Below are 20,860 nucleotides of genomic sequence, written 5' to 3' on the forward strand. Positions count from 1 at the left end.
AACAAGGCAACGGGGGGGAAAAATTTAACAATTTGAGGGTGAAATACAAACGTAAACTCAAAAGGAGTCAAAAATGGCCGGTTGTATTTCAGACCTCAGTGGGTTGATCCAACAAATCATGAAAAAATTAGGTTTAAATTTTTGTTCATGACAGTGCAGATTTCTGACATTTTGTGTAATTTAAGCTGTAACAATGTGACTGTTTTCTGACAAAAAACAGACTTGCATTTGTAAATGAACCGCCCCATGTTGTGTAGCTTTCTGGATTTTATACTTATTGGGCTACATATTTATTTATTATACAGGCTGTACAGTACGTAGCATCAAAACTCACATGTTTTATGTAACTAAAGTGTTTAATTATGTGGGCTACAGACAATAATTAAGTTATATGACGTGTATGCTTACTGTATTTGGATTATTTTAACCATATATAACCACCTGCATATGTGTAAGAAAAAAAGGGCTTCGATTTTGCCACCCCATTTGATTTCTTTGCCACCCTGATGCCACCAGAAAATTTCTCTAGATCCGCCCCTGCGGTGATTGTCCTTTGTCTTCGTCCGGGAGGGCAGGCAGTACCACCAGCCTCGCCACAGGTCGGGTGAAGGTCCAGTCCTTCACCTTGATGTCAGCAGACGTGATGTGCCCTTCGGGACTGGGGTGGACTTTGGAGATGCGACCCACGAGCCAGGAAGCGCGAGGCAGCTGAGGATCTACGATCATCACCACCAAACCTTCTGTGACATCTGCGGGGGATGACCGCCATTTCTGCTGAAGCTGCAGGTTTGGAAGGTACACCCGGATGAATCGAGACCAGAAGTGGTCAGCCAGCACCTCGGAGTGCTTCCACCTCCGGCGACTCAGGAGCTCTTCTTTGGGGCAAGCCACTTGAGGAAGTGCTCCATCAGGCCGCCCCATCAGAAAGCAGTTGGGGGTCACTGGATCAGGATCACTGATGTCAGACGGGACATAACCTAGTGGTTTGGAGTTCAAGATGCCCTCCACCTCCACAAGGACCGTGCGGAGGACCTCTTCCAGAAGGGGTTGGGATCCTACTGTAGTGTAGAGTGCCGTCTTGACAGACCTAATCTCCCGCTCCCACACTCCCCCGAAATGAGGAGCCGCTGGTGGATTGAAGTGGAAGACAATCTTATGGGGAGCCAGGAGCTTCTGCAGGTCAGAGGTCATGGCTGCAAAAGCTGCTTGGAGTTCTCTGGCCCTGGATGACGCAGGCGACTGTCGACGTCCTGGATGAACAGGCGGGTGACTGGATGTGTTGGATCCCAAACTAAAGGATGGGAGCTGGTAAAGGCGAGATCTTCAGAGCGGCGAAGACGTCCACCTACACGGATGACCTCATTCTCGTGGTCGAACTCAGGGGATAGTGCAAGGAAACGACTGCTGCGACTGATAGATTTCCCCTGCTTAAGGAGTCGATAATTCTCAGGGAAGCTCTCCTGTTGAGCTTCTCTCAGGACGTGCATCTCTGCTCGAATATAGTCATAAGCCGATGAAGTTCCACCGCCTTTGGCCGCCCCATGCAACTGCGTAATAGCAGCTTCCAGCAGCTGTGTCCAGGTGTCATATTTGCTGAAGTTCGAGGTGGTGGGGTCAAAGGTGGTAGAAACTCCACGAAAGGTCTCTTTACGGAGCTCAGATGGGCCTGGAGGCTCAGCCAGGGTGCCACTTGGCTCTGGAGGCCACTGTTGACTCCATCTGTTGGGTCTGGTCAGCTCGGGAAGGGACTTCCCACGGGTTATATCATCCGCAGGGTTCTGGGCTGAATCCACATAACACCAGGTGTGCGAGTGAGTTACTTCGTGGATCTCAGCCACGTGGGTACCGACGAAGACCTTGAAGTCGACCAACTTCTCTATCTCCGCCCGGTAGATCTTAACTCGTTCTGGATCTTTCTGGAGCCTTCTCTCCACACTTGTCAAACTGGGAACGACAGTGTTAGGGCTAGCTTTAAGGTGTGGCATGTTCTGGCGGCGAAGGAGGGGGGTGGCATAACGTTGGATGCCCTCGACTTCTACACGAACTGTCTTCTGCTCTAGCAGGCTAACTGCATAGTTGTCTTCTCTTGAAAGGGTAACCACCTTGCCTTCTGGCACCGGGACAACATCTACCTGCCATAACTTCTCTACATGTTTGAGTAGCTCACTCACCTGGGGAGGAATGGCGGTCGTGAAGAGGCACTGTTGTGGCAGCGAAGAGGAACCTACAGTGGGGCAAAAAAGTATTTAGCCAGCCACCGATTGTGCAAGTTCCCCCACTTAAAATGATGACAGAGGTCAGTAATTTGCACCAGAGGTACACTTCAACTGTGAGAGACAGAATGTGAAAAACAAATCCATGAATCCACATGGTAGGATTTGTAAAGAATTTATTTGTAAATCAGGGTGGAAAATAAGTATTTGGTCAATAACAAAAATACAACTCAATACTTTGTAACATAACCTTTGTTGGCAATAACAGAGGTCAAACGTTTACTATAGGTCTTTACCAGGTTTGCACACACAGTAGCTGGTATTTTGGCCCATTCCTCCATGCAGATCTTCTCGAGAGCAGTGATGTTTTGGGGCTGTCGCCGAGCAACACGGACTTTCAACTCCCGCCACAGATTTTCTATGGGGTTGAGGTCTGGAGACTGGCTAGGCCACTCCAGGACTTTCAAATGCTTCTTACGGAGCCACTCCTTTGTTGCCCGGGCGGTGTGTTTTGGATCATTGTCATGTTGGAAGACCCAGCCTCGTTTCATCTTCAAAGTTCTCACTGATGGAAGGAGGTTTTGGCTCAAAATCTCACGATACATGGCCCCATTCATTCTGTCCTTAACACGGATCAGTCGTCCTGTCCCCTTGGCAGAAAAACAGCCCCATAGCATGATGTTTCCACCCCCATGCTTCACAGTAGGTATGGTGTTCTTGGGATGCAACTCAGTATTCTTCTTCCTCCAAACACGACGAGTTGAGTTTATACCAAAAAGTTCTACTTTGGTTTCATCTGACCACATGACATTCTCCCAATCCTCTGCTGTATCATCCATGTGCTCTCTGGCAAACTTCAGACGGGCCTGGACATGCACTGGCTTCAGCAGCGGAACACGTCTGGCACTGCGGGATTTGATTCCCTGCCGTTGTAGTGTGTTACTGATGGTGACCTTTGTTACTTTGGTCCCAGCTCTCTGCAGGTCATTCACCAGGTCCCCCCGTGTGGTTCTGGGATCTTTGCTCACCGTTCTCATGATCATTTTGACCCCACGGGATGAGATCTTGCGTGGCGCCCCAGATCGAGGGAGATTATCAGTGGTCTTGTATGTCTTCCATTTTCTGATGATTGCTCCCACAGTTGATTTTTTCACACCAAGCTGCTTGCCTATTGTAGATTCACTCTTCCCAGTCTGGTGCAGGTCTACAATACTTTTCCTGGTGTCCTTCCAAAGCTCTTTGGTCTTGGCCATGGCGGAGTTTGGAGTCTGACTGTTTGAGGCTGTGGACAGGTGTCTTTTATACAGATGATGAGTTCAAACAGGTGCCATTCATACAGGTAACGAGTGGGGGACAGAAAAGCTTCTTACAGAAGACGTTACAGGTCTGTGAGAGCCAGAGATTTTCCTTGTTTGAGGTGACCAAATACTTATTTTCCACCCTGATTTACAAATAAATTCTTTACAAATCCTACCATGTGGATTCATGGATTTTTTTTTCACATTCTGTCTCTCACAGTTGAAGTGTACCTCTGGTGCAAATTACTGACCTCTGTCATCATTTTAGGTGGGGGAACTTGCACAATCGGTGGCTGACTAAATACTTTTTTGCCCCACTGTACTGACCTTACTTTGAGTTTGATTCCATAAAAAGTGACAAAAACATTAGTGTCCGCTGTGCGTGGGAAGAAAACTTCTTTTTACAGCGAAAAAAACCCCTAAACTTCCAACAAGCACCGAGTAGCTACGACGTAATGGGAAACTCACAGAGAAACTCGCGGATTCTTCCACTGACCGCGGCACACCTGCACCAGGGTAACCCTCCGCCTACCCCACTCATGCTTTTACAGGTGAAAATAGAGCAACAGGACCGCTAGTGTTTGACTTTATTTATTTTCTGCTGTGTTTTACTTGCATGTATTTGAAAGACTGAGTGTAAACACAGAAAATATTTTATTTTATGTGCTGGAATGTGCAGAAAATAGGTTTCAATGTTAAACTAATTTCTTCCAGTCAGAGAATGTTGCATATAATTAAATGTTTACTTGATGCATAAAGTTAAAAGATTAAAACTAATAAACAAGTTTTAAAAAGAGACTTTTCCATTTGATTACATTTTGTATGATGATTATGTAGAAAAAGTAGAATTGGGCTGAAAGATCTATCGCTTTATCACCTGTTCAGGTTGTAAATCGTGTTTTTAAAAAGTAACTAAGTAATTAATTACTTTTGAAAATAAGTAATCAGTAAAGTAACGGGATTACTTTGTTGGGGAAGTAATCAGTAATTAGTTACTGATTACTTTTTTCAAGTAACTTGACCAATACTGGAAATCACGCAGCGTGTTGGTGCCTTGAAAGCTAAGCACAAATGAATAGTTTGAAAAGGTAACTTCACAGCTTAATACAGAAAACTGACAGGTTCAGCAGATTTGGACAAGTGAGAAAAATGTTGGAAATGTTTGAACGGAGTGTTTTTTAATCTGTTGAGTCGCATGAATCACCAGCAGAGGGCGCTGTCTCACTTACATCGTCTGGGTTTTTATATACTTGGACCAAAAAAAGAGAGTTTTAAAAAAGAGCGAGAGGCATGGGGACAGATGTTGAGGTAAAATAAATGCTGATTAAAATTAAATGTATAAATAAATTCGTTCACTCACGGGCGGTTTACTAACGCCACCCTGCTGTTGCCTGATTGGACCTCGTTTACCTTCAGAGTCTTCACGGCTCTGACTCAACGTGGAGCTGCAAACATTCCTCTGATTCTGGTCTGATATGACGTAATCATGACATCATCACGCAGCTGCTGCAGCTTTGTCTTCCCATCCAGATGCTCGGTTTGTGCTTCAGAAGGTCTCTACGTGCCTAAATGCACTGAGCTGCCACGTGATTGGCTGATTAGATATCTGCAGGTGTGCCTAATAAAGTGGCCAGCGACTTTATTTTTGGCAAATAATTTATATATTTGTCTTTAGTCAGTTTATTTCACCTGTATATATATTTTCATTTTTTCTGCTTTATTTATGAATTTACTGGCACTATGACGTCATATCAGGACCACCAATAAAAATGTTCATTAGAAAATATTCATCCCAGGATAGTTTAAAAAATCCAGGATTAAACTTTCAGAAAATTCCACATTTTTTATGTAGAATAATCCACAAATGATTATGACACCACAGACTGCAGTAAACACAGCGCTGTTTGAACAACACACAAGTGTTGTGTGTTGTACGACTTATGGTCTCTGCAGCTGAACTGGAAAAACTCATTCATGCATTTAGATTCCTGTAATTCCCTGTTCACCAGCTTGGATCAGTCATCTCTGTCTCGCCTCCAGGTGATACAAAACGCAGCAGCCAGCCCACGAACTCGTTCTAGCTCCCGTCTTATATTCTTTACTTTGGCTCCCAATAGATTCTAGAATTCGTTTTAAAATTCTTGTTTTAACATGCAGAGCACTAAACGGCCCCAGATTATTCATCCGAGCTTCTTACAAAATACGCTGCTCGTCGTCCACGCGCACAGACGCAGAGTCTGTTGGTTGTTCCTCGAACACGACCGAAGCGGGCAGAGCCTTTCAGTCTGTGCACCACGGCTGTGGAACAGTTTACCATCACTCTACGTTTGGTTGACTCCGTGGATTCTTTGAAAAAGCAGTTAAAACGTTTCTGTTTAAACAAGCCTTTTGCTGATCTACGTGTTTTATATTCTTCACATTTTTAATTTACATTTAAACCTTTTACATTGTGTATAATGTCCATTGATTGTACTGTTTATTTTAATCTTTGTGACTGTCTGTGAAAAGCGCTAAATGAACTTTACTTACTTTCTTACTTATTCATTTTTTTTAAAATATATTAATTTAACATGTTTTTCTTTATCTTATTTTCTGGGCTGGTGTTTATCTGTGTCCTCTGTGTTTTACTCAGTTAACGATCATTTTGAATGTGCTGTGAGTGAAAACAGCCGAGTCCTGCAGAGCTGCTGTCGTGGATTCTCTGCAGGAGAAGCTCAAGAAAAAAATTTACATTTTCAAGTCAAGAGAGTCTGAAGGCGCCTCAGAGAAAACCCCACAAACCAGACTCTGTATTTTTCTGAGGATTTAACGCAAATCTCAAAGTTCCTCTAATCTCAGAGTGCCAGTCATGCTGCACCAACTCCACTGATACAAGTCGCAGTTTAAGGTTCGGTGGTTTTCCTTTAGACGTGGCTCTGTGCTGAACACGTGAACTAAATGTGCAAAAGGTCCTGTCTGAGACAAGGACGGGGCGCAGGTCCCTGAGAGGGTCTGCTGTGGAAATGTGCCACAGCAGCTGGGAGAAGCTCTCTGTGTTTCTGTTTCTGTGGTGATGACTGTGACTGCGTTAGACATCACCTCAAACATCCAGAAACATGCAGAAGAGTCAAAAACGACCTTTTATTGGAGCTCGCTCAGAGCCTGAAGCAGGAAGTCTGGATTAACTTCTCTGAGTGGGGTTTAGGCTTTGTTGTTAAAGCTTACACAAAGTCTGGATCTGGATTGTTAACACAAACCTCTGGTGTCTGACGTCTGTGTTCTTGTCTTTAAATAAGTGAAGATGTTCCTTCTATTAAAAATAATAAAATCTCACCTTCACCGGAAAACACCTGGGAATGTTTAGAGAAGGCCCACTCCCCCTCACCCACCCACCCCAGGACACACAGACTTAATGTCCGCCCGTGTTGATGAATAAGTGAAATTGTTAAGATGAAGAAGAGAGGTCAGGTGATCTGCTGTTCGTCAGACTCGTGTTTGACCTGAATATAAGACTTCACGCCCCAAGGACCTCAACAGCTACAGGCCGGTGGCTCTGACATCCCACCTGATGAAGACCCTGGAGCGGTTGGTCCTGGCTCAGCTTCGGCGCCTAATAAGCTCATCACTGGACCCACTTCAGTTTGCCTACCAGCCTGGCATTGGAGCGGATGATGCTGTCATTCACCTCCTACATCGTTCCCTCGCTCACCTGGAGACCGCTGGAAGCACTGTGAGAATCATGTTCTTTGATTTCTCCAGTGCCTTCAACACCATTCTTCCCTCGGTTCTAAAGGACAAGCTGGTGAACTCTCGAGTGGACCATCACCTCACTACCTGGATCCTGGACTACCTCACCGACCGACCACAGTATGTGAGGACTCAGGGCTGTGTGTCGGACAGGGTCGTCTGCAGTACGGGGGCCCCACAGGGAACGGTTCTGGCTCCGTTCCTCTTCACCATCTACACTGCAGACTTCTCCCACAATTCCACCCAGTGCTTCCTGCAGAAGTTCTCTGATGACTCTGCAATAGTCGGCCTCATCACTGATGGGGACGACAAGGAGTACAGAGGTCTGACCCAAGACTTTGTGGACTGGTGCCAGCTGAACTACCTCCAGATCAACGCCAGTAAAACCAAGGAGCTGGTGGTAGACTTCCGCAGGCACAAGCATTCTCCACTGCAACCACTGAACATCCAAGGTATGGACATTGAGGCTGTGGACAGCTACAGGTACCTTGGTGTTCATCTGAACAATAGACTGGACTGGACTCATAACTCAGACGCCCTCTACAGGAAAGGGCAGAGCAGGTTGTACCTGCTGTGGAGACTCAGGTCGTTTGGGGTGGAGGGCCCACTCCTGAAGACCTTCTATGACTCTGTGGTGGCTTCTGCTATCTTTTATGGCGTGGTCTGCTGGGGCGGCAGCATCTCTGCTGGGGACAGGAAGAGACTGAACAGGGTGATCCGAAGGGCCAGCTCTGTTCTAGGATGCCCTCTGGACCCAGTGGAGGTGGTGAGTGACAGGAGAATGGAGGCTAAGCTGTCATCCCTGTTGGACAACGTCTCCCACCCCATGCAGCAGACTGTGACAGCACTGAGCAGCTCCTTCAGTGGGAGACTGCGGCACCCACGGTGTGGGACGGAGAGATTTCGCAGGTCTTTCCTCCCCACTGCTGTCAGACTCCATAATAAAGACTTTAACTGATCAAGCACACACATCCATACATGTGCAATAATACTAAGTGCAATAATCCTTTCTGTCATCGTTGTATTTTTACTCAGTTGTATATAGTATTTGTATTTGTATTCTATTTTTATCTTATTGTATATTTATTTTATTTTATTCTACTGTATATAGTATTTTATTTTATTCTATTCTGTACAGTTGTGTACTGTATTTATTCTTATTGTATTCTAATTTTTGCCTCATAACTTTTGCACTGTCCACTTCCTGCTGTGACAAAACAAATTTCCCACGTGTGGGACTAATAAAGGTTATAAAGGGCGATCGTGGCTCAAGAGTTGGGAGTTCGCCTTGTAATCGGAAGGTTGCCGGTTCGCGCCCCGGCTTGGACAGTCTCGGTCGTTGTGTCCTTGGGCAAGACACTTCACCCGTTGCCTACTGGTGGTGGTCAGAGGGCCCGGTGGCGCCAGTGTCCGGCAGCCTCGCCTCTGTCAGTGCGCCCCAGGGTGGCTGTGGCTACAATGTAGCTGCCATCACCAGTGTGTGAATGTGTGCGTGAATGGGTGGATGACTGGATATGTAAAGCGCTTTGGGGTCCTTAGGGACTAGTAAAGCGCTATATAAATACAGGCCATTTATCTTATCTTATTTAACTCTTTACTCTGTTCTTAGCGCTTCAAAGTTGCTCTTTGGGTCAGATAAGCGCGTTTTTATTGTAAATGCTGAAATGATTTCATGTCCACCGCCTTTTCTGGGTCTTTTTCACCTGCGGGACGTGTGCAGGTGAAAAAGTGGCTCGCGCTGTGATTTCCGAGGATTTTTCTGCAGATTTGTGACGGAAGTGGCGGAGGGTCCTCTGCGCCTCGGAGCTGCGCAGTAGCGCACTGGGTGTAGTCTGGACTCTCGTCTTTTCCTGCTGGAGTTTGTTGCATGGCGGCGGCGGACACAAAGAGCTGAGGCCGAGCGCAGACCCGCACACCCCCACACAGTACACAGCACAGCCGGACACGAGCTGCGGAGGCGGCCGGGACGGAGACACCCGCCCTACGCTTCAGTCGCTGCCCGGAGACGGTTCATGTCGGTAACCGGGGAGTTTCTGCAAACTCTGAAAAGTTGAAGGAGAGTTCGCGAGGGAGCCGCGCGCAGTCTTCTGATCGTGAGGGAGGACGGAGGGGGCAGGAAAAATGCCGAGTGTGATCCGGGCTCTGGTGGCTCTGAGCTGGGCGGCGGCGCTGTGCGTGCGCGCTGCCATGGACGAGTGCTCGGACGAGCGGGACCGGCCGCAGCGCTGCATGCCCGAGTTCGTCAACGCTGCCTTCAACGTGACGGTGGTGGCCACCAATACCTGCGGCTCTCCGCCCGAGGAGTACTGCGTGCAGACCGGCGCCACCGGGGTCACCAAGTCGTGCCACATCTGCGACGCCCGGGACCCGCGGAACCACCACGGCGCCGCGTACCTGACCGACTACAACAACCAGCAGGACACTACCTGGTGGCAGAGCCAGACCATGCTGGCGGGGATTCAGTACCCGAACTCCATCAACCTCACCCTGCACCTCGGTAAGACCCCGAACACCTCTCGCGCTCACCTCCGCTCCGAACCTCCTTTAAGAAACTCCACATTTAAGCTTTTCTTTCCTCCCCGCTGAAAACAGCTGCACAAACCAACACAGACACAAATGTTTACGCATCTGGATAAGTCAGTCTTTCATTCGGCTTACAGTCAAAACACTCAAACCACACAGTCTTACACGGAATCCCATATTTAGTGTTGCGAGTTTCTGCGCTTTAGGTCCGAGGGCAGCTCAGTGAGCTCTGTGTGTGTGTTTGGAGAAGTGTTTGTTTCACGAATTGAATGCACGTCCTCACATTCCAAAGCAGATGGAAAATCTGCGGTGGAAGCAAACTGGATGGAAAAGTTAAAGTAGTGTAATTTTCTATGGAGTCTGGCTGGGAAATAAAGAAGTTGCGAAACTCTGGAGGAGATTGATTACCTGATATGGCTTCAAACAGTCAGAAACAAGAGAGGCATACGTGACCACCGTGTACTCAAACTTTCTACTCAGTCTGACCCCCTGCACGCTCCTCTCCGCTGAGCCGAACCCCCCTAAAAATGTAAATTTCGTGTTTCTTTCTTTTCTGTTAAAACTGCCACACGAAACGACACAAACACACATCTGCGGGTCCCTCTCTTTTATTCGGCCTCAGTCAGCACATCAAAGCACTCTCTGTTTAATAGAATTACACTATAAACTTGGCGCTTCTGCTCTAAGTGCAGCGCGCTGAACAGCTGTGAGAGGTGGAAAGGCTCCGGGAACATTTAAATCTGTGGAATTTTCTACGGAGTCTGGTGAGACTTTCTTCAACAGGAGAGAAGACTGTTTTCTGGCAGTATGACGTCAAACAGGGTCAGAGATGACATTCTACTTGTATTTACTTGAGTTCTATTTTTTAAGATGGCGCTGGAATCAGAGGTGTGTGTGTGTGTGTGTGTGTGTGTGTGTGTGTGTGTGTGTGTTTGGGGGGGGTCGCAGCTATTTTCTGACCTGACTGAAAGCAGGTGGAGCTCGTGCTGGGTCTCCATCACGTCTGTGCCATTTGCTCGCTCATGGTTTGAGTTGGCAGCTCGGTGTCCCAGCCGCCTCTGAACGCACCACCAGCACTGGCTTCAGTTGTTGGTGTTTATGATTCTCAGACATGCTCAGGGTCTATTTTGACCTCTTTCAGCCGCATCTCCTGCTTCCCCCGGGAATATTCATCCTCCCTGTTTAAACAGGATGACGTAAATAAACTGCAGCTGAGCTCTTGCAGCTCATGAGCTCAGTCATTTATGCATCGCTGCGTTTCTTCTGCATCAGCCCTCCTTCAGTCTGCGTGCGCTTCATGTTGGCATATTTTCAAGCTAGATGAAAAAGTTTAACCCTGAAGAGCATTTTTTTCTGATTTGACAGGAAGTATGCACCAACTGTGAGGTGCAGGAGAACGCTCCCAGCTGCCTCCTGTCGCTGCTGTGCGTCTGAATGTGAAGTGAAAGGTTTGGGTTGAGCTGTTGTAAGATCTGTCAGGATGATCTGTGTCTGCTGGAAGTCGTCTCAGTCTTCCTGACTCGGCCTTTTAAAAATACCTGTCTATTTCTGCCGCCTGAGGCCTCCTCTGTTTTTAACAGTGCTCCACATTCCTGAGGCCTTCGGTCATGCCGTTGCTTGGAGCCGAGCTGGGCTCTTTGTGGCCTCAGGTGCTGCTGCCTTAATTACACGCCGCCTTCTCTCGGCCCGCGGCGCTGCGTGATCGGAGCTCTGCTGCTTTCAGGTGTGTGAAGTCATTGTGGCACAGATCGGTGCAGTCCAGGGATCCATGTAAAGAAAGCAGGCAGTGAGCACCTGAGCGCCCCCAGCTGAGCCTCCAGGGTGTTACTGAGGAGTCTCGAAGAAGTTGTGAAGGTCGGCGTGCTGCTGGTTGACGGACACATGAGTCCACGAGCGCACCGGCGTGCACGTCTGTTAACCAGGGGTGTCCAACTCCAGGCCTCGGGGGCCGGTGTCCTGCAGGTTTTAGATCTCACCCTGGGTCAACACACCTGAATCACATCCGGCCCTCGAGGCCTGGAGTTCGACACACATCTGCTTCCAGCACCTTCCACAGAGAGTCCCGTCTCCACCTACACCATCAGCAGCTGGTGGTGCTGGTCACTCCTCTGCTCGAGACGCCCTCAGCAGTCGGAGATCCGGTTTACGTGGCGCTGCATCGAGGACCAGTCAGTCAGTCAGTGCTCGCGCTCTGCCGCGGTCCCGCTCGAACCTCAGGACGCGCTGACGGTTCTCAGGTTTTAATCTCTCAGGAAGTCATCGCGTGGCTGTTTGTTGATGGTTGAACAGCTCGTTGAGTTTCCTGAACGCAGAGTGAAGAGGTCATTTCCTGCTGATCCGATCTCCTAAATACAATCGTTTCTCACAGGAAGCTCAGACGGAGCAGAGGAACTGTCCGAGTCATCTCTGCTCAACGTTACGAGTGCGAGTCTTCACTTCAGCTTTGGCTGTAACACAGAATCAGGTCCTTCATGTTCATGCTGAGAGCAGGTTTGATGCTTCACTTTATGGAGCGTGATATTAAAGGTTCAGGAAGAGTCAGCTGAATGTCTGCAGTAACATCACTCCTAATCTTCTTACCGAAGCCTGTAAAGAGCGCGTGAACGACGTCAGGTGCTGCTTCGTTGAGCTGTTTCACAGGTGGAGCAAATTTAAGTGAATGAGCTTCAATTTGTGCAAAAGTGAAATCTGAGCAGAGGATTAGAAATCAGCTCGTGCTGTAACGCAGGCGGTGAAGACGCAGGCGAGTGCTCGCAGCGCGCTCGTGTTTCATCTCTAAACCTGCGAATGAGTTTAAAGTGTGCGGATGATAAAGCTGCAGCTTAATCTCAGGAAACCCGTGTGTGCGTGTGTGTGTGTGTGTGTGTGGGGACTCTTTGATGTGCTGCAGTGCGTCTGCAGCGGGAAAGCGACATGTCCTGACTCGATGAGGGTGACATGAAAGACCCACAAAGAGGAACACCCCGTGCAGATGGATGCAGAGGGGCCCCTCATTTATCTGGATTCACCAGCACGAGGACTTCACAGGACAGGCTGACGGCAAATGTTTGATGTAGAATTAACCAAAAATTGAATGAAGTCTGGTCAAAGAAGAGCTTTGTGGGTTTCTGTAACAGACTGAGGGAGAAACGTTTCGGTTCTTCACGTTTTGATTAAACGAACTTTATCACGTCTGTCTGAGTTTGTTCAGTACACGATGACCTAACGTACACGAAGGCTCCTCCTCCAAACCCTCCACATTCCTCTGCTGTGAAGAGCTGAATATTAATGTGACCCCCCCCCCCCCTCCCCCGCCTCCCCCGCCACATCGGAAACTTCCTTCTAGCTGAAACCAAACCGGCTTCCAGCTATTATTGAAACAACATTTACTGAATGTCTGAGGTTTCAAGTGTCGGTTGGCTTTTGGTGTCACTCGCTGTCGCTTCTTCTTCTTCTGTGGTTATTGTGGTGGCAGAGATTGGTGGTTACCATGGCGAGATGAGCAGCGCTGTTTTAGAAAAGCTTTTCTGAGCCTGGAGTGAAAGTTTCAGTGTAGGTCTCATTTATCGCAGACCCTCTGAAACCGCGTGCCGTCACCTGTCGGGCGCTTCAGGAGAAAAATGGGCGACGCGGTCCACGATGGCTGTGATTGGCCTGTTCAGTACCGCTGTTTCCTCCTGGGCGCTCCCTGTGTGTACCCGGCATAAGTGTGGAAGGTGCGTCGCGGTGCCCAGAGCAGGTGAGGGGGCCAGGAAGTCAGACACAGGAAGGGTGTAAAGAATCCTGTCAAAATAAAAGCACGTGTGCGACTAAATTCTGTGGCTGTGATTTGGAGCCAGGTGACGGGTGCATCAGAGAATCTGAGACACCAGCTCTGGTGTCCCACCTCCACTTCTTCCCACCATTGATCCCCCCCCCCCCCAAAAAAAAAAAAAAAAAAACCAACTGTTAGTTCAGTAAATGCAGTTTGTTACATTCATAATGACTCATCTGTTCTGACGTTTTCGGGGTTGTGGGAGCAGCAGATATGCAGACCTCCCCGGCCACCTCCTCCAGCTGCTCTGAGGGGACGCTGAGGCGGTCCTAACCAGCCGAGAAATAAAATCTGTCTCCCGGGTCCGATTCCTGGACGTGAGACGCCTCACCCAGGATGCCGAACCACCCCAGCTCTTTCACACTGCAGACCAAACATCCAGATGTTGGGAGTTGGCTGCGTTTTGGATCTGATGATCCTCGGCTGAACATGACGATGATGATGATCGCTCCACAGCAGCTGATGTGTGAGGCGTCTGTTCGCTGTGAGTCAGAGAGCAGTGCACTGTGGGAAAACCCACAGTGCCATCAAAAGACGTTTTTCTTCCTCTGGAGTGTCCAGCTGTTGCAAATCATACCAGGCTGGGGCTGAGTGAGGGGGAGGGGGGCATTGTTTGGCGTCTCAGGAATGAGCGCAGCGTGGGAAACTGGGATGTGGAGCAATTACGAGAGCTGCACAGCTGGACGATGGCTGCTGGCTCATTGCAGCTGATGAGAGAGACCTCCAGCCCAAAGCCACCCTTAACCCTCCACTACCTTTAAATTTCCCCTCTGGTCCCTCTGGTCTGACGGCCTCGTGGCAGACGTCGGCCTGAGGTGTTTAAACCCCCGTCAGGTGTTTCTTCAGAGTCACAGGTTAAGTTTAAATCTTCCTCCTGCTTCTGAAGATTCCCGAGTTTTTCATCTTTTGATGAATTCACTGATGTTCGGCGTCCATGTTCAGACTTCAAAGAGACGCTCGGGTACTGAAGCGAGTAACGGACCCCTCCCCAGACGGTCGGAGCGAGGCCAGCTGTTTGCATGTGACGCTCAGGCCGCTGGTCTTAAAGGAAACTCGCTTTCTTTAACTTAATCCCAAAGAGTTTGGATCTTTGAAGCGAAGCTTGATCTGCTGCTGTGGACGAGGTCAGCGGTGAAGCGCAGTTCAGCCGTCTGGTGTTTTTACCTCTTCCTGTTTGAATAACAGCCTTTACACACTGAAGCCTTCGCGTCGCTCTGCGTGGAAGCTGCAGGTGCCTCTATTGGGTTGATGTTTGTGCTGCGAGCCTCTCAGGCTCAACTGTTTCAGCTAAAATGAGTGTTTTTCTCCCTGGAGTCTGGTTGGACTGCAGAGATGGTCATCTGAAGACCTTATGACCTCCAACAGCAGAACTTTACCATCCTTTGTGTTAAACATGTTCTTGAAGTTTAGTTTTCACAGTTAAATGAGATGTTGAATCATTTGTGAGCTTTGGGTGGTGAAGTTGCAGAGCTCAGACAATAAAAAAACTCATTAAAAATGCTCCAACAGCACAAACACGCTGCAGAGGTCCAGTTCTGGTGAAGCTAGCAGACAGCTAGCAGCTACAGCCGCCTGTGTCGCCATTTACCTGTCAGTCAAACAGGCCACGCCCCTAAGAATCCAAACTTTAAGCCCTGATCCTGTTTAAACAGATGGGTTTCATAGAGTTGTCACATCTACAGCTGAGTCTGTGGCCACCGACGCGCTGCTGGAGCCTCTGGTGGACGGCACAGGAACTGCAGTTTGTCAGCTGGATTAAAGCCAACGCTGGCTGTAATCCAGGTGAGTTTGAAACTTTAGAGGATAAATAATCGGCAGAGACGGCGGTCAAAAAGGAAGCGAGTCTGCGAGGTTGAAAGGCGAGGCGTTTAGGGCCCATCTGATATCTCGTAACCTTGGAGCTTAAAGCCGAAGCGCCGACGTCTCGGGCTGAAAGTCAAGGTGACTCGTCTGCTGCAGATAAGACGGGAAAACATTTCCCCTCAGAGGGAAGCGGCAGCTGAGAGGCTTCCACACTGAAAGTGTCTTTAATCAGGTTTTTATGGGACGTGGTTTCAAACCTCGGGGCTGTAATCACGTGATCGCCTCCTCGCACCGTTTCTGTTTGGGGGAGTGATTGACTTTTATTATTCTGGAAAGCAACAGTTGCAGTATTGAAGTCGCAGTTGGCTGTCAGCTGTGTTTATTATTCTGGATGTGATTTCCAGCCGGGCGGTGTAGCGACACAGTTGGTGCTCTCAGTCAAACGGCTTCTCTTCCCATTGGCCGGGCCGCCTGCTCGACTGGCGTTTGTCCAGATTCACGTTGCTCGTACGAGACAAAAGAAAAGCTTCAGTGTGAGAAGCAGGAAGAAAAATCAATGTGAGCATCCACAGGATTATCGAATCTGGCCACCTCTGACCTCTGACCTCTCAGAGGTGGGTCAGCTTTGTCTGTCCATAGTTTGAAACAAATACCTGAATATTTGAATTCTGCTGCCGTCCTTCTATAACAGAACAACACGAGTTTCTGCTCCGTGATGTTCGGACGTGGTGTGATGTCATATCCACGTGCGTGACCCCCGCACATTCACCTGCAGCGTTTCATTGGTCGGGACAAACATGGAGGAGCAGCTGCGCGCTGAGGAAGCTTTACCCACCGTGTGTCTGAAAGCCTCATTCACACCGTTTCTACGTCTCCACAGTTTAAAGGTCAAAGTGGGCTGGCTGTGTGACAGGAAGCACTGGCTGACATTCGGGTCCGTGACGCCGTCCTTCGCCGTGTGTTTTCTTCTGCATTCATTAACAGAAAGTCTTTTAGCTGCTCTTAAATCGCCTGCCGAGCAGCTGCTCTGACGACTCCGGACGGATTAATCAAAGTCTGGAGCCCGAGGCGCCGTCTCGCGCTGCCTGATATGAGTCACCTCGAGCCGGCTGCTGCCTCAGATCGCATTAAGAAACCGCACTTCCTCCTCTTCCTCGGCAGCGTCACCCTCAGCTCTGAACCGTCAGTCATCTCAGGAATTCAGACTTTTCCTCAGACCTAAACAGTCTGGGATGAGCTCCCATCCCCCTCCATCAGAGACAGGATGAATCCTATCAGGAGATCAGAGGCAGGAGGCCTCGGCTCCTCCAAACCCACAAACCTCTGCTCTGCTTTCTAACGTGGAGGAGGCGGCGGTGTTGGGAAAGGGGCCGGCGTCTCAGCCGCCTGTGACAGAAACTTGGTTTATGCTGCGTTTATGCCCAAATATCAATATTTTAATAGAAACCTGCGGCCGCTCGATCGGACTCGCCTCAGCTGAGGTCGGGCGTCCTGAGGACGTTTTGGTGTCACAGATATGATGATGATGATGATGATGTTTGGATGTTTAGCCCTCTGTGATTCCCGCTCTTTTCTCAGAGACGGTGGGACGGACTCTGAGCCCGTGGGCTCTCCTGATTGGCTCATTCGTCTGTAACTTTTCTCTGAAACAGTTTCTGTGAATACCTAAAATCCATCTGCTTGCATGTAACACGCCGCAGAGGGCGACCTGGCCGCAGAGGGCGACCTGGCCGCAGAGGGCGACCTGGCCGCAGAGGGCGACCTGGCCGCAGAGGGCGACTTGGCCGCAGAGCCCAGCGAGCTGTGAAACTGTCGTGTAAATGGTTAAAAGGAAATGTTGGTGCAGAACAAGAAACTGGGCCCTGTGGGTGGGTGTGGGGCGGGGGGGGGGGGGGGGGGGGGGTGTTGGTCTAATGAAGGTGAAGCAGCCGACACAAACAAACAGACTGAACTATTTGTTCATCCAGCTTTCAGCTCCAGGGCCTGAAATTCAGATATTCCAAAGTTGGGGGAATTCCCCTTATTGCTTCCCACAGAGGGAGTTTGTATATGATCCAGCCTGCAGGTTTCCATCACCCTCTTCCTCCCTCGGGGTGTTTTGCTGTGATTTCTGCTCTGTCTGCGTTTTCTCTCGTCTCCGCGGTCGATCTGCTCCTGCCGTCACCTCAGGTTGTCGTTGGCCGTCAGAGGATCCTGAGGATTCTCGCTCACCGGCACTGCTGATCAGTATCCTGCAGTCCTGCAGGCCGTGACTGTGAGCAGCAACTTCAGCGTGCAAACTGTTAAATTGAGTGCGATGTGTGGGTGAACGGCGTCTTACACCAGAAGCTGCGCTCGCTCTCTGGATCTGTTTCATTCATTTTATTTGCGTATAAACGTCCACAGGTCTCCCTGATCTCTGAGAATCAGCCACGTTTGCTTTGACGTGCTCGTGGACTTTGAGAATTCACTCATTACTTCACCACAGTGAGTCTGGATGTCTTAATCCTGAAAATTGGAAATTTCCAGGCTTGTTTCCAGCTGCTGAAGCGTCTTTATTTACCCCCCCCCCCCCCCCCCCTTCACTCCCTCCATCCTCCCCCCACAACAAACGCCGTCCTTTTCTTCTCCTGCTGTTTGTTCACTCATCGCGCTTCACTTTAGAGTACAAACTCCACATTCTTGTTGCTGTGCGCTAATTAAAAGGCCTGCGGTGCGTTCAGGGTCACTGCGGGACTTCTGTACCAGCGCGAGTCCAGTCCTGTCCCAAACACTGAGGCGGCCGTGCGTCGCAAACGAATTCTTTTTCCTTTTTATTCTTAGTTTGTTCGATTGATGTGCTTTGAGTTGCAGACTGTGGGGGTTTGTTTTGATTCATCACATGTCTCTCTATAGTTAAATAAGTGTATGAGAAGCTGAAGCAAAGGGAACATTTCTCTGTTCAGCCCACAATTCTGCCGACCAATCAGGTTTGAGCTGGCTGCAGGAAGTTCTCCCTTGATGTCGATTGTTTTGACCCTCTGCATGAATTGAAAGGGATCTGTTCAGGAGGCGGGGCCTTAATAGCGCGTAGCTGCCATCGTCGTGTACAGTCTGTGACCTGAACGATGGTCGGTGTGCGACGTCGTCTGCGGCGTGTACGAGCTCGTCGGTGCATTTATTCTTCCTGTCACCTCCTAAACTGTGGAAGCTGCGACAGGCTGTTATTAAACTCACATCTGGATCAAACCTCCGCCGTGACGCCAGGCGCGCACAGGAAGTTAGAGCTGTAATTACAGCTTCACGTCGGATACTTTCCACCGGAGACGAGCTGATGAGAGTTTATAGGAGCTGCAGATTTACCTGTTTCACTGCACGTGAACATAACAACGAGCAGCAGCTGATTTATTGCTGCAGCTCGGTGGTCGTTCCTGCGTCTGAAGCAGCTTTAATCTCCGATTGTTTCTCTCGTCCTAGATCCAGGAATGAAGCGCGTTTGTTATTTCATGGAGTCGTCGTTTTCCCGGCAGGTTTTCCGCTGCATGACTCGATTTTAGCAGCTGGTGATTCCAGACGTGTCATTGAATGCACCGTGACTTTGTGAAACTTGGATTTTTGTTGCGTTTAGTTTCATCTGCTCACCTGAAACCTCAGGATGTCCTTAAAACTCAACGTCACAGATCACCTCTTTGGTCCTTTAACTTCCGTTATCTCCCATCACGTGAAGTTTCCGCCTTTCTTCCCGCCGTCAGATTAGAAATGGGAATAAATGCGCTCATGTTGGCTCAGACTAAACAAACCGAGATCAGATAAAGCGAGCGGGTTCAGAGTGGAGGCTGAAAGAAGGGAAGATGTCTGTTCTCTTATCGTGTTTCTTTAAAGGATTAGACAGGAAGCGCAGACACACGAGGGGAATCGGGACAGACGCATCTTCTCTCCTCTTTTCTTCCATCTTCTTCTTTTATCTTTGTCATCACGCTTTGACCTGAGCTTGAATGCCTCCAATCTGGGGGAAAATCTGCTGGTCCTAAAATGCAAAGTATGCCAGAAGCTGGTGAGTTTCAGATATTTTGTGCTGAAATCTCTTGTCATCAAAAAAGGTGAGAAATGTGAAAAGACGTTTGTGTCTCGGTGATAGAAAGCTTTGCTGCTGATGACCCGGTTTGTGTTGAGCTTCAGCTCTGAGTCTGTGGACAGAGGAGGTCCTCTCAGATGGAGATGGCTCCTGCACCGCGCTGACAGATGGTCTCAGCTGTTCGTGCTGAGTTTGCTTCTTGTGCCTGATGGATAAGCATCTCTACTTTGGCTTCGTCTGCCTGAAGCACACTGTTCCTGAAGTCTTTGACCTTTAACCTGTTCACTGAGGCCTGCAGAGTCTGAGAGCTGTTGGGTTTTCTGCTCTGACCTTGGGCTGAATTCCCTGGGAGTCCACTCCCCAAAGATGGGGTCATTAACACGAACCCGAATGCTTCAAAACCTCTGCTTGCACAGAGCTGCTTAAACTTTATGCACATCAGTGAATCAATGCATTAGCTTAGCAGCACCGAGCTGCTCCGTAATCCCTCGTTCCTGTAGAAGAAATAAAAATGTGCAGATTTTCTCAGAGTGATTCTGGCAGGTTCATCAAACCGTTCATCGTCGGTGGCCCTTAACTTTCTGGTTCCCCTCAGCCGCATCATAACGTCTCTTTTCAACACACACTCACTCACTCTCTCTCTCTCTCTCTCTCTCTCTCTCTCTCTCTCTCATATGTACCTGGTTGGTCAGAGGGCCCGGTGGCACCAGTGTCCAGTGTGTGGATGACTGGATGTGTAGAGCGCTATATAAATACAGGCCATTTACCTGAGTGAACACGCAGGTGCACCAAACCTCTGAAAAGCCTTCAGACGTTATTCGATTATTTCAGTCGTCATTTTGATGCTGATGTGAAACTTTGCGTAGCCGACCTCTTTAAATCGTGTTTTTCTTGCATGGACTCTGGTCTGGTTACAGTTATAACTTCCAGTCCTGTCAGAAAACTTTGACCTTTGACCTGACTGTAAGCTGACTTAAAGTGCTTCCTCCTGTGGGAAGACGAGCTGCTGTGGGAATTCAGCAGGATGGGAAAAGGCTCTGAGGGAAGCGGCTTGTGACCTCGGAGGAAACTGAGCCGGAGTTTGTTAAAGCAGCGGGGGGAGGCTGGGCAGGGGGCCCGGTGGGCCCGGTCCTGCTCAGACTCTGAGGCTGCGTCCACACTAGCGTTTTCAGAGTCGTGCGTGCACATTGCAACGGCCCAAACGCTTACGTTCCAGTCCTGCAAAAGCAAGTGAGAGTTGAAGAATCTGCAGGAAAGCTCTCTGGAGCATGTGCAGACTGATTCATCTTTTTTAGGGCTGTCAAAATTGAGAGTAATCAAAACGACTGTAATGCCTCTGCTGTCTTTGTTTAACTGGTTTTAATCGTTTTAGAGAGTCTGCGCTTTCGAGCGTCCACACTGCGACGGGACAGCTCCGTTTTGAAATGTATGCGTTCTTGTTAGCGTTTGTCCTTGAGGAAAACGCCGTCTC

The 20,860-nt window shown here is 49.0% G+C and overlaps 1 protein-coding gene across 1 annotated transcript in view; it reads left to right on the top strand.

Moving 5' to 3' along the window:
* Positions 1–9,072: 9,072 nt before the first annotated feature.
* The window catches only part of lamc1 (laminin, gamma 1), a 47,998-nt gene continuing 36,210 nt past the window's right edge, over positions 9,073–20,860 (top strand). The window contains exon 1 of the mRNA XM_086271649.1: positions 9,073–9,734. Within this exon, the coding sequence (XP_086127775.1) occupies positions 9,359–9,734 (376 nt within the window). The 5' untranslated portion in view covers positions 9,073–9,358. The remainder of the gene's footprint in view (positions 9,735–20,860) is intronic.

This window comes from Aulonocara sp. 'chitande type north' Nkhata Bay, linkage group LG18, assembly GCF_057382095.1.
Source record: "Aulonocara sp. 'chitande type north' Nkhata Bay isolate Kocher_YH1m ecotype deep benthic linkage group LG18, A_spYH_male_GT1.1, whole genome shotgun sequence".
Lineage (NCBI taxonomy): Eukaryota > Metazoa > Chordata > Actinopteri > Cichliformes > Cichlidae > Aulonocara > Aulonocara sp. 'chitande type north' Nkhata Bay.